The sequence below is a fragment of the Pseudonaja textilis genome, chromosome 10 (assembly GCF_049901715.1).
Source record: "Pseudonaja textilis isolate UNSWEBS1 chromosome 10, rPseTex1.2, whole genome shotgun sequence".
Lineage (NCBI taxonomy): Eukaryota > Metazoa > Chordata > Lepidosauria > Squamata > Elapidae > Pseudonaja > Pseudonaja textilis.
Window position 1 is genome coordinate 5,504,011 of NC_141999.1, and position 14,212 is coordinate 5,518,222.

Here is a 14,212-nt window from a genome sequence, read left to right on the forward strand (position 1 = left end):
ATTCTGAGATGTACAGTAATTGGATGTGTAATCTTGCCATGGTGAAATTATTATAGAAACCTACTGGGTAAGAATCTATATGGTTATAATATTAGCTATTTTTTATTTCCTCTCCAAAATAAGGACATCTGGAATTACAAACATATCCCTCAATCCCTAGTTGAACCTCATCCTTGTCTTCTATTTTTAAGCAAAAGGGAACTAGAAATGCTTACACTGGGTTTTTGAGCTATTGAATTTTTAACAAATATACTGGGATTGTTTTTTAGTGAAGCACCTTAAGGGGGAAAACACTATTATTTTTGAAGTGTAATGATACAACTCATTATAACATATAGAAGTTCCCTTGAATATATATAAAACAAAAGCAGAGAATGAGGAAATATATTTGCATTAAAATCAAACCTTATGCTAAGTCAAAATTCATTGGCGCAACAATTTCTTGTTTCTCTGTGGCGTTGTTTGACAAATTATGTTTTCATCTGCATTGGTTGAGGAGTTGATTATTTTTACCTGATGTCTTTTACTGTTCTTTTTACTGTTTTATATGCATGTTTTTCTTTTCATGCCTTGTTAGCCTTCCAGAATTATTTGATTACAGTGGACAATCATTAAAAACAACAGAGTAAATAATTACATTAAAAGATGGTTGCTTTTTTACTGTTGGCATTTTAAATATAAACAGCTTGACTATTGAGTGACTGGTCCAGTCATCCAGAAAGCTTCCACTTATTTATCAATTTATATATTATTTTATTTTACCTGCCACAACCAAGATACTTTAAGAAGGTGAAAATGCTGCCATTAAAACAGCCATGATACAATATGTTAAGGAAACAATCCTTCAGTCCTACAGAATGTTAAAAATATAAAATAAAAATCATAGAAAGAACAAGCCAAAAAAAGAGATGGCATCATTTAAGAATCAAAATTTTAAACAATTCTAAGTACTTTAACTACTAAAATCCTTGTACAGTAGGAGCTGACTGAATTTCAAGAGGACAAGTTCCATTATACCAGTGCTGCAACATGGAAATAACATCCAGGGACATTCATTTCCCCTCCTAAAAGTGGGGATCTGCCGACATATTCCTCTGGGACCTTAACATTCCAAATCTAACAGGCAGTTCATCTCTCTCTCTCTCTCTCTCTCTCTCTCTCTCTCTCTCTTTTGTTCACCACATATTCCCTAATTGGCTAAGATCTCTTAGTGAGGGGGGAAAAAAATGTTCAACGTGGGCAAATGACAACTAAGTCTCAGGGTTGTAAAGATAATATATCCAAGGGGGATATACAAGGGGATTTTTGGACTTTTGGCATACCCCTTCTTCATTATTCCAAAAGGCCAATCTTCCTTAACACAAAGAAAGGGCTATTTCACATCTTGCCTGCTATCTCCACACTACTTTTGGGCAAGTATACTTGTATACTCTCTACTATACACAGAGAGTATACAAGTATGTCTCTTATAGATAGTTGTTGGCTCTTAGAATGATGTGTAATTAAATGGAGACAATTCCCCCCACCCAGTCAAGATTCTCATTCAACACTCTCTGAATATAGGGAGCCTGCTTACAGGATTATTTCCACCTAAGTTGATGATGCAATTTTCAGGAGGAGTATTCAGGGTGGAGATTACTGCAGGCATGAAGAACTGCAGTATATCAAGTGGAGACCATTGGTCCATTTAGCTTCAAGCTCTGTCTTCAAACAGCAACTGCCAACTCCTTATTAAGAGCTGATCAGTGCCTAGGGATTACCATGAAGTGAGGCTGCTAACTGCAAACAAGTATATATATATCAGAAACAAAGCCAAGAGCCTCAAGGCTTTGATAACACAAGATTTAAGCAGACTAGAAAGTTAATTCTAAGGGATAAAAAATGGACATGCTCAGCTTTAGCTGGGTAAAAAAAAAATCTTTAACTTTTCATTTTCAAAGGAGGAGATGGGTCCTTTTTCATGGGAGAATAGGAGACACTGATATTCCTCATGTGTGGATGAGCCTCTTTCTGCCCTTCTGTTTCAACTCCTTCCCTCAAAACGATGCTATAGAGCGCTGTACACCAGAACACGTAGACACAAGAACAGTTTTTCCCCAATGCCATCACTCTGCTAAACAAATAATTCCCACAACACTGTCCAACTATTTACGAAGTCTGCATTACTATTACTATTAACCTTCTCATCACTCCTTATCACCCATCCCCTCCCACTTGTGACTGCATGACTGTAACTTTGTTGCTTGTATCCTTATGATTTATATTGACTATTTCCTAATACGTTTTGATTTCTTATTGTACCCTATGACTATCATTAAGTGTTGTACCTTGTGATTCTTGACTCTTGATGAATGTATCTTTTCTTTCATGTATACTGAGAGCATTTGCACCCTGACAAATTCCTTGTGTGTCCAATCACACTTGGTCAATAAAGAATTCTATTCTATTCTATTCTATTCTATTCTATTCTATTCTATTCTATTCTATTCTATTCTATTCTATTCTATTCTATAGCAATGATTCTCAGCCTGAGCAAGTTCAAGATGTGTGGATTTCAGCTCTCATAACTCCCCATCCGGCATGCCACTTACCAAGATGGGAGTTGAAATCCACACATTTTAAACTTGCTCAGGTTGAGAATCACTGATTTAGAGACTGTGAAACCAAGGGAAAACAAGAGAAAGCAGATAATGCTTCAAGAAATATACTTCAATTTATTATTATTATTATTATTATTATTATTATTATTATTATTATTATTATTTTCATGATAGATTTCAATTTCAAGGTATATAATGGGAAGCTTTACAATAATGGAAGGATGAAGTGTAAGTGTGTGTGTGTGTGTGTGTGTGTGTGTGTGTGTGAAAGAGAGAGAGAGAGAGAGAGAGAGACTATTGTGTACACTTGCACAAAATCTTTCCCTCTAGAAGAATCAGCCTGACAGGTAGACAGAAAGATGGAAAAATCCAGATAGAACTGTTATTTAAGATGTCCCAAAAGTGCTTTTTCGAGATGCAACTGAACATTCTGGTTTTTCCTTGAAGACATTTTATCTTCCAAGAAGCTTCTGAAGAGCTGAAGAAGCTTCTTGGTTGAGAAGTGAAATGTCTTTAAAGAAAAATCAGAATGTCCAGTTGCCTCTTGAAAAAGCATCTTTGGGATACCCTAGATTGAAACAAATTGGCAGCCACTCATTAAAAAAATAATGGATTTAAAACTACCCATCCTGTACAAAACAACCGATGTAGAAACAATCTTTTTCCTGTACTTTATTTCTAAGTTTCCTGAATTTTATTTCTTTAATCTGGCAATAGAGCCCTCTGATGTACATGACAAAATAAAAATTTAAAATATTAATGTTGGTGTGAGGGAAGACAAGAATATGTTGAAGGTTAATAGTCCTGGTGGATTAGACAGAAGAGCCAGGAATAATCTCGCTAATCTGCCTTCTGGCAATTTATTGCTTTCTGGCTAAACCTCCATGATAGCCATGGGGTCAAAATGATGGGAAATTGGGCTTAGGGTCCCAGGATTCCTATTTTCCCAGCAAAAAAGAAAAAAATATAGTGCTTGGGAGAAGTAGTAAACATGGAGCTAAAACACACTGTAAATTCCTGATAGCTGTCCAGGGTCCTGAAATCACTGCACGTGATGATGCTTTGCATGAACTCTGCCTTGGAAGTGCCCAGAGCCTTTAATTATACAGAAAAGTGATTGCTGGATCAGATAATGGACCTGCCCTGTTGGCCTGTTTCTGGCTTTATTGTTGTCTTCAGATTGCTGCCAGGTTCTTCCATGAAAGCAAATCACAGACCACCCATCTGCATTGCCATAATGCATTCTGATCCCATAAGGCTGGTACCGGAGAGATCCTAGCATTTGCAAAATAAACTATTTATAAAACTGGTGCTGTGAAAGCATGTTGCCTTGCACAGCTTACAAATGCTGCTCTCAAAAAGAGTGGCCAAAAGCCACACTTTGATCTGAACAAAAAGAAGGGACCATTTGAATAATATTTTAGGGGGAAAGAATCAAGTTCTATGTGGTATATGCCAAGTATTGCACTAGGATAATGAGAAGCTTCTCATCAAAAGTGAGATTTCAGGGTTGAGTGGATTAATGAAGAGTAGATTGCTCCGCTCTGTAGGATACTCTGCACAGCATGTAACTCCTTAGTAATGTGTTGCACTTTTCAACAGTGGGTTTATCTACCTTAATACAATTGGCAACACAATTATATTAGTTCCCATTGTCTGGATTCCTAGCAGACTAGAGGAATTGAGCTATTGAAGGACATTCAAAATTAATGTATAATTTGTATCCTGCCCCCTTCTCTCTCCCTAAATCCCTCTTTTTTTTTCTCAGCTCTTTGGAGCATAACGTCTTCCAATTCCACTTTATGAAAGAACAGAGAAACAGGAAAGGAAGCAGGAAAGAGCTTCAGACAATCTGATGAGTGGGAAAAACAGGCAATGTGTGTTCTGCCAAAATACATAGCAAAGAGATGGCAACCCAAAGCAAAAGAAAGAGGATTTAAGGAAAATTAGGTGGAAGGAATTGTAAAGAATGCTGAGAGACAGGAATAAAAAAGGAGCAATTCAATACATAAACAATAAAAAATACTATCTGTCTATAAAATGTTCAACTTTTTCAAGCTGTAGGTAACTTATTATGGCTTCTACGGTTGCCTATTAATAAAAAGGCAATGTTTAATTACTGGTGAGCCTGGTGAGCCTCAAAGAAGATGACTGTAGACATATTTTGTGCACCTTGAAGTTCCAAGGGTATTTCAAACATTTTCCTTAGAAATAGAGGACGTTATGGAAGTATCTAAAGATGCTTAAAGGTGAAACTTTCTTAATGATGTGAGGAAGTTATCAAAATAGTAAAAGTGGATCCAAAGTATACTCTTAAGCTAAATTGTAATAGCAGCCTTTTTTTGTCTCAATGGATCTTTGTTTTATAATGAGCATAGTGAAACAATCCCTCCTCTTCTTTTGCTTCGGTGCCTGCTCTATGGAGCATGCCAAGAATCTTGTGGGGGGTAGATCCTCCTAACTTTCCAAGGAGAGGGGGGGTTGATGAAAACATGGAAGAATCATAGGACTTACCTTTGCCATGAGAAGCTTCTATAATCCAAGTGCAATTTAAATTATTGGGGTAGAAATCTGGAAAGCCTGGTGATAATACAGTACCACTAGATCCTTGAATGTAGCCTCCACAGAGAGCTGAAAACCATCATGAAAAAAGAAGTAGACATTAGAAGTTCCAGCTGTCTTGTGCCTTTCCTTAGCAAAGACATAAACATCACCCCACACATTCTGCCTCCTTTCCCTTGCACATCCAGATGGCTTACTTATGTTTTCCAGTTATACCTAGAGGAGCATGTCATTGTAATCATTTTACAGGGACATTCTTCTGAAGCTAATTCGTTAATAGTCAAAGAACATTAGAATGGATCACTGGGAGTCTTGCCTTTTCCTAGCTTGCATGTATGCCATGACTCAAGACTCTAGCTATACTGTAAGCCTTTGTTCTGCCTTTGTACACTCCAATTGTCTGATCAAATGCAGGAAAACATAGAGATGAACATAGCTCCAAGTCTGACTTGTCCCAAACGAAGTAATTGTGTTTGTCTCAACCTGTGTCTTCTTTACCACCTCCCCCTTCCCAGGACTTTGAGCAACAATAGCCTTGGAAATAGTTATATCTCACCACTACCCTCTAGGAAGAGTTTAATTTTGTTTCTTTTTTCCTAACCAAAAGGATGTTGGAAACACCTTCCATTGCTTCTTCATCTCCCTAATATCCTTTGGGGCTTCTGATACTTAGAAAGGATGCTTGAGAACCTCTAAAATTATATTAGGGAAGATTTCAGACAGCTATAGCTATTTTATCGAATTATTAAAACCATGTCTATACAATTCCCTTTAAAAGATCTTGAAGTGGCAGAAGGCAAGAATTCTTAAGCAGAATTCTAGGGTCTTAAGCAAAATTCCCACTAGAACCTAACACAAATAACATATGTTGAGAATTAAACAAGGCCAATGATTTGAACATAAAGACCAAAGAGAATTCAGAGCTCTGACACACAGAATTCTCCTAGACTTATCGGAGTTTTCTTCAACTCAATAATCTAAAGAGTGAGAGACAAATTTTACCACTGTTGTTAAACAAGTTGGATCTTTACCAGTCTATTGTAGATATACAGATTTCCATATTTAAGTCCATATTTGGGGCAGGGGGAAGGAAGAAAGAATGTAGCAGTATGGAAGACAGCACATTGCAAAGATCCTGACCTGGGGATTTTGGCCCCAAGGAACTATTTCCTTTACATTCTTTACTTATAGGTAGACATATTTTCAAACTAAAGCAGCCATTTGTATCACTAAAGATAAACTCTGGGAATCACCAGAGAGGCGCCTTCCTACCTCGCTTTCTCCTGACCAAACTCTCCATTTTTAGCTGCTTCTTTGCCCTTTAGAATGCATCCTTTCTCACCTGGGAATCCAGACTACATTCCACCACACCTCATGATGAATAGAATTAGCACAGCATATCATTTTCTGTTCAACTTCTATCATTCCAGTTTTAGATTCTTACCTTCACAGCTTGGAAGTGGCCTGCTCCACTGAAAATTTGGCTCACACTCCAGAGATTCACTATCACTCAAAGTATACCCTGGATCACAGCCAAAAGTCACCAGTGCCCCCACATAGAAATCATTCCCATATCGTAGTCCATTGACTGGAATTCCTGGATCCAAGCAGTGATCGGACTGGAGCTTTACCGCTGTAAAAAATAAGGGCATTCAATTTTTCAGTCTGTGCCTGTTAGTGCTGAGGCTCATATGTGGCTGCCACTAAAGCTGAGTAAGATGTGAATTTTATCTCAATAAAAAGATGGGATACAAAGATAATTTCCTTCGCCTAATAATACACATTTTTGCACCATGCAATTCAGTATTGAGAAATATTAAACTTGGGACCCAACAGTGTTCTGGGAGAAGCATGTACTATCCAATCTAGTCAGATTTACATCTGTTTCAAAGCCTGACTCTGTTCAGTGAAACTTAGAACTGTAATCAAAAATCTGCATTTTTTTTACTTCGGTCAGAGACCACCGCACTGTGTTTAATAGAACCTTTGAGAAAAACAATGCATTCCCCTGCTGTTAATTGATCATTTGGTGCTGACTGTGGGCTGATAATGAGGCTCTTTTAATTCATGTGCATTAATATAACACGGAATGGAATGGAAATGGGATTTGAAACATTGCTTTTTGATTAGGGCATGTGATGACCCATTGACTCTCAAAATGACCCCAAACCTAAAACATACATTAAAGTACAGCAAGGCCTTCAACTTAACTTCACTGTTTTATTAGGCACAGTTTAAAGTCACAAAAGTAAACAATGAGGCAAAAAAGAAAACCAAAACAAGCCACATTGACGAGAGTTCCGAAGGAAGCCAAGATAATTAATCATACATTCCAGGAAGATAACCGAGGAGAGTCCAGGGAAGAACTCCAGCAAAGATAAACCTCTTTCAAAGTAAACACTAAACTTTGATTCCAGCAATTCTGACTGCGTAGTTATAAGCTTATATACATAGCTCCCAGCTGCAAGCCACAAGGAGGATCATGGTAATCTCCTCTTAAGTAGACCTCGCTTTTCCCTGATCCTCTCCTCCTTGCGTGACCTAGGATGGATAGGGGATGGGCCTGGATCCTCTTCTGATGCTCAGCCGGCATCTGCCCTTCCCCAGCCTCCTCCATCACCTCTAGAGCCACACTCCCACTCCCTGTTGGCTGTTCCTCCTCTTCCTCAGAGTCAGTCTCCACCAGGGGCATGACAACTGTATAGGATCTGTTTGGTGTATTAAATGGCAAACCTGAAGCAACAACCCAAAATGGGAAGGGGTTGGGAAGGGAAATACAAACACATCATTGCCCTCATTATAATCATCATAGACCCATATTTGGAGGATAATGTACATAAAATAAATAGTATAAAAGTAGCCAAAATGATGGTGAGGTTTATAGAAGGAGGCTATTCTTGAGGCATTGCCAACTGAAAATTCCTGAACTATGTGAACTCCATGGGATGTTACACCATATTTTATGGTCCCAAACTGTGTGTATAAGACTTCTAAACGAAGCACTGAACATTTGGAACTGAGCACAGAAAATAATTTTAAAGTGACTGGAGATCTTTTTTTTTAAGTATCAGAGAGAACACCCACAAAAACCTATTGCAATTAGCAGAAACGTATGAATAACACATAAAGGTGCCAAATACAACAACAGCCTCATGATGATCAGAACTGAAGGCTGTCAGAAACTAAATAGCTCTGCCTCATTTGTCCAAGTCAGACAGTGTTTATTAATAGAGGAAGGTCCACACAGAACTCTCTATTTTGTCTGGAAACAGACATCCTTGTCCAAAATAGGTTAAACATCACCTGTGTGAAAAGCTTTTCTTTCTTTTCAGGACTGAGTTTCAATTAAACTTCAGAAGGGGCCTTCTGCAATTCACCACTCATTTTAAAAAAGAGGCCAACATTTTCACTGCAAAATTTAGGACAGACATCTTCAGTCTGAGTATCTTCAGGGTGCCAAGTTTGTCTCCAAATTCCAACAATTAATCTCCAACAATTTCATTTAGAGATTGAAAAGTATGGAGGGTAGAGTAAAGTAGAATTCTTTGAAAAAAAAAACTCTCCAGGACCTACTCTCAGATCTTTGGTTCCCTCTTATTCTTCAGATAATGAATTAATTCTTAAATATTAAGCCTGGCTTAACACTTTTTTGTTTGACTTAGAACAGAGCTGGGTATTTTATGGCCTGCAGGCGACAGCCAGTCCATGAGCAGACCCAGTCCAGCCTGTGGCATTGGCATCATCAGGGTGAGGCATCAGGGACAGAGAGTGGGGTATCAGGGACAGGATATCCTTGTGACATTGGGGGCACAGCATCATCATCAGAGGGTGGGGCATTGGTACAGTGGCAGTAGCAAGGGGCAGAGTGGTGGCAAGGCAGGGAGGTGGCGGCCCTCCACAGCAATCCCAATTTCTCATGTTGTCCCTTGAGAAAATTAATTGCCCACCCCTGATTTAGAGGAACAGCCAGGCGACTCCTCTGATTAGGTAATAGAATATAGAGCTATCGATTGATTGATTGATTTATGAATCATATTGTTAAACTGTCCATCTCCCTCAGAGGAATTCAGAAGGAATGAATAAGGCACTAAGAGGGGATTTGTGATGGAGAACATTAGGTCATCCTGAGAAAGAATGAACGGGAGAGAGAAACTCAAAAGAACTCAAATCTTGATGTTGTTTAATATAAGAGAGAATCCTGGACAGCTTTAATTAATCTGTTACTCTACTCTACTACAAAAAAATTATTGTAGCTTCTGGACTGGCCTCCTTAACAGGTCTCTCTGGTTTTTCAATTATATAATTTTACTTTATTTAATTAGTTACATTGGTTTAACTAATGCCCTTGACTTACAATGACTAATTTATCTATTGTTTTTATTGTAAAGTGTTACCTCTTTGATATTCTATTAATTTTGTCAGAGTTAGAGTTGCCTGGGTTATAATGCCTTTAATTTGTATGGAACCTATTCAGATTCAATTGAGATTCTTTTATTTCTGTTCCATGCTTAGATTTTAAATACATTCAGCTATTATTATTATTCACTTGCGCTATTGTGCTTGTTGTTGTTTTTCTTCCTTTCACCTTTCCACATTTTCACTTGCACTCATCCTGCTCTTAGGACAGTGTTTTCTATATCGCTAATATAGAGACCCAATGATGGTGCATACAGTTTTACCTAGTTTGTAAGTAATGAGAATTATGTATTTCCATCAAGACCACAAGTACGTAATTAACATCATGAAGGGAGAAAGTCACCCCTTGAGTATCGTTGTTTGGACTTGTACCAGCTGCCTGTGCCACAGTCATAGCCAGCAATATAGAGATTTAAGTCCTTAGCACATTTGGGATGAAAAGCATGTGAAGAAGATCTGTTCTATGGATTTAGGCGATCTATCATGACATTGGAAAAGATCTAATTTACTTACTTTCATAGTGGATCTGAAAGCCAACGTCCGAATGACTTTTGTCCGTGGTGAAGAGCAGGTAGAGGAAATTGCTGGTGCTGATGAGAAACTGGGGGACTTGGGTCCCATCATAAACTCCAATCAAGGGGGACGAGTAGGATTTGCCATCACGCACTTCCAGTGTATCATAATTCACCTCTGTTTTAAACCTACAGAAAAGAAAGTTGAGAGAAAAGTTGGTAATAAATTAGCCCCCTTTCATCCTTTCCTCTCTCCTCTCATAATAGGTAGTCCTCCAATTATGGCCATAATTAAGTTTCACAATTATGGTCATAAGTAGTGATAATCACAAAGTGGGTGACCACTGATTAGACTTCATTTTATAACCTTTTCTGCAGCACTTATTAAGCAAACACAGTGGCTATAAAATGAATACAGTGGCTATTAAGCCAACTAATCGTTTGATGTGGGTTATGTTTCTGTTGGAACCTGGGAGTAAACACTGGTTTTCAGCAAAACTTCTGTAAATTGTGGTCACATGACCCATGGGTGCTGCAAATGACCATAAACATGGGACGGCTGCCAAGCATCCAAATTCAGTGATGTGAATTGTGAGGTGGATGATGTTGGAACTTTGAAACTGGGTCATAAGTAGTTTTTTTTGGGGGTTGTAACATAGAGCTGTCACTAAATGACTGATTATAAGTTGCAGACTACCTCTTTTATATCTGAGGGTTAAGTATAATCCCCCAAAGTGAGCTGAACCTATCCTACCCTCGTTCAGCCCCCATTTAATTTTATTCCCCTTTCCATATTTGTAAACTGCTCTTACCACCGAAGTTTTCACAGCAGCTTACATAATCAAAACAAAGTGAATACTTTCTAAAAACAACACCATAAACTGTGATTAAAACAAATGGCAAATTAAGATCAATAACCCTAAACAGAGAATAAAACATGAAACAGAACCAATTTTTAAAGAGCAGCGAGAACAGAAAGGCCCAAGGGTAGAAAAACATGGCTAGATGAAATAATTAATTCCTTCCCTGGGAATTGCATTCTAGCACTGAGCACCATTATGAATATGTCCGCTTCCCCAAGAGGCTGTCTGCACCTGAAAGGAATCCTTTGAGAATCCTTTGTTCAGCTCTTGTTATTCATACTAAAGGAAAAGCATTAGCTTCCAGTTGTTCAGATGCCTTTTCCCTTTTATCTTCACTTCATCAAGAATTCCCCAAATACTCCGAATTAGGTGAAAATTAAGAAGAAAGTGGGTGACACACACAAAAAAAGGACACAAATTGTAGTGGGTATGTCTGGAGAAAGGCAAGCATGCCATGAAAAGGAGTTATTTCAATTCCCATTCAAAATCTATCTTTAAATTTTTAAAAATGTTCTTGCAATGGAATGTGCACCTGGAGAAACAACGAGGGGAATTTTGGCAGCAAAGAGCTTTCCCAGAGAGGAGGCAGCACATTCTGGAGACAAGCCCAAATTAACAGACTGCATAGTCTCCAGCTGGATGGGGGAGGAAGGAAAAGGTTCAGGGTAGCCACACACTAATATCTGTCAGGATATATCTAATAGCTTATGTTCTGTCGCCAAAAAGAGACTCCCACAGACCGGAGTTGAATTCAGCTCTTTTTAATAATAACTAGTAACTTCAACTGCAGTCGAGCCGTGGCAGCCCCTTTTATAGCGGCTGCTCGCGGCTCACAACCAATGGCATCTATTCAAACTTCCCGCTGCTTTAGGCAGCCAATTGGATGCTCGTGTTATTAGCCAATAGCTCGTTGTGTTTATTAACCAATAGGAACATCGCCTTAGAAGTCTCTATTTGAATACACTACAGCTTAGAAAGATATAGCTTTAGTTTGGCAAGGTTCTGTTTATTAGAAGTGAGTAAAGAAATAATTGGGACTCAACTGGATTTCAATGTGTCATCTTTGGGCTTGGGCCTGACCAATTTTGAGCAGCCAAAATTTGGGTTTATTAATGCAGAGTATCTATATTTCAATTTTATGTGATAGCTAAATCAAAACATATGTCTAAAAATATTGACTGTGTTGATAGTAGTGTACTGTACAACAGTGCTTTTTAGTCTCTTAACATTCGAACACAATACAGAAGCCTAATGACGGCAGATGAGATTCTGCTGAAACGTTGCTACAACTTTAAAAGCACAACTATAATGACGTGGGAAAATAGCGGAACAAAGCTGAATACCATACATGTAAGTACCCACGAAAACTTAAGAAAACAAACACACACACACACACACACACACACACACAAGGGAACATGAAAGAGTAAAATATGTTTTTCATTCTTTTTCATGTTTATTTTTCTATTTGTTTAAATGTTTTCTTTGATGTATTCATTGAAAAATAAAAAATTCCAAAAAACCTCAAATCAAAGTATTTTGAAGATTTTCCATCCCATCCCCCTCTGTTAGGTACTAAAGAGCCAGGAACAGCTAAATTAGCCTCATGATGGAAGAAACCTCAGAAGCACAACATTTTGTTTTGCTTTCAACAGTGAAGGAAGGCATTTAGTTCAATGAAGCATCTTTTAAAAAGTGTATCATAGCTGTTTTTTTTACAAACATAAATATTTTTTCAAGTTTTTCACAACCTAATACACACATGCAAATAATAATAATTTTATGCAATTTTATTGACATGAGTAAATTGTTGGTCACCTGTCAAATGTGATTTTGATTGGGTACCCTGGTTGAGCTTCAATGACCCATGCACAATTGAGAGAGTCCTTGTAGAACCCCGGCCACCCTGGAGACAGGATCATTCCATTTGGTGAGGTCAGATGGCCACCACAGGGAGCTATCAAGGAGAGGGAGGGAAATAAAGATGTTACAATTAACTATCAGTACAAAAGCAATATTACTGTAAAACAATAGCATAGTTTCTTTCTGCTTCATTTTGTCACAGAAGACTCTCTCCATATGTCAAGGTTGCAAGAGACGATCCAATCCCTTTATTCAAAGCTTTATTGAGTACATCATTTTGGGAGAGCTTGAAAGTGATTGGACCATCTCATCAATACTTGCTGGGTTGGGTTCATCAAATGGAACCTTGACACCATATTTATTAACAATCCAGGGATAAGATAAGATAAATTTATTGTCATTGTACTCAGAAACCTGAGAACAACGAAATAAGGTCAACCAAGCTGAAAGACTGATCCTAAATGTCTCAGACCATCACTAGAACTTTCAGGGGTGGGGGAAGGGTCACAGTCCTGCAGTCTGGATTGCTTGCAAAACGGTTGCAAGCATGGCACTCCGGTGGCCATGAACAGATGGTAACCATGAGACAAAGCAGCTTTTCTTTGTCACTCGCCAGGTCACACAGGTTAAGGTGCAGCTCTCCAAGTTTTGCTGGCCTACAATCAGCATTGGCAGGAAAGCCCACTGGGAGTTGTAGCTCAGCTTCTTTGGGACTGCCTCAGACTTTCTAGGTTAAATTGGGTTTATGAGTATTAGTTAGGTCAGTACAACTGATGCTGACTTGCAATGGCTTGCCAGGATTTCAGGCAAGGAGCCAGGAATGACTTGGTGCAGGTAAAACACGTATCTGTCAATAATTGATGGCTTAACAAATGTTGGCTAGGAGTTAATTAAGCCAGTGGTTCTTAGGGAAGTAAGAAAAAAAAAACCTTTGGGGGGAAAATGCCTTGTGAGACTGAGATTGTATCTATTTCAAACATTGTGCTTTAAGAAAAAATAATTTGATAGCTTAAGCATGCCTAAGAAAGAAATTCACAAAAAAGAATCCAATTTTACCTATTTCCTGGATCATTCCTTGAAAGTATAATCTCTCAATGTTTCCCCCATGTTCAAATTGTATAATTTTAAAATAGGATTTCCAAAATTGTATAAATTCCAAATTCCAAAGCATAATCCACCAATTGCCTCCCATGAATTTGGAAGCAACACTGTTCTATCCATTTTCTCAATCCCAGGTGCTTTGCTCTGCCCATTTTGCTGATGATTTTTATTCCTCTAATGTCAGACAGCACCTTAAAAATTCTAGACAGATTTCCCGCTCTTGTTTAATTAAAAAAGATGCTAATTAGAAATTACATTTAATTGAGCTCATACTGGAGGGCAGGTTCAAGGCAAG

The 14,212-nt window shown here is 38.2% G+C and overlaps 1 protein-coding gene across 2 annotated transcripts in view; it reads right to left on the reverse strand.

The window, feature by feature from the left end:
- Positions 1–14,212, reverse strand: part of CSMD2 (CUB and Sushi multiple domains 2) — a 635,577-nt gene that overhangs the window by 195,034 nt on the left and 426,331 nt on the right. For both annotated transcript variants that reach the window (XM_087939569.1, XM_026702685.2), the window contains 4 exons: positions 12,772–12,910; positions 10,092–10,279; positions 6,607–6,795; positions 5,115–5,231 (listed from right to left, as the gene is read on the reverse strand). In XM_087939569.1, the coding sequence (XP_087795695.1) occupies positions 5,115–5,231; positions 6,607–6,795; positions 10,092–10,279; positions 12,772–12,910 (633 nt within the window). The remainder of the gene's footprint in view (positions 1–5,114; positions 5,232–6,606; positions 6,796–10,091; positions 10,280–12,771; positions 12,911–14,212) is intronic.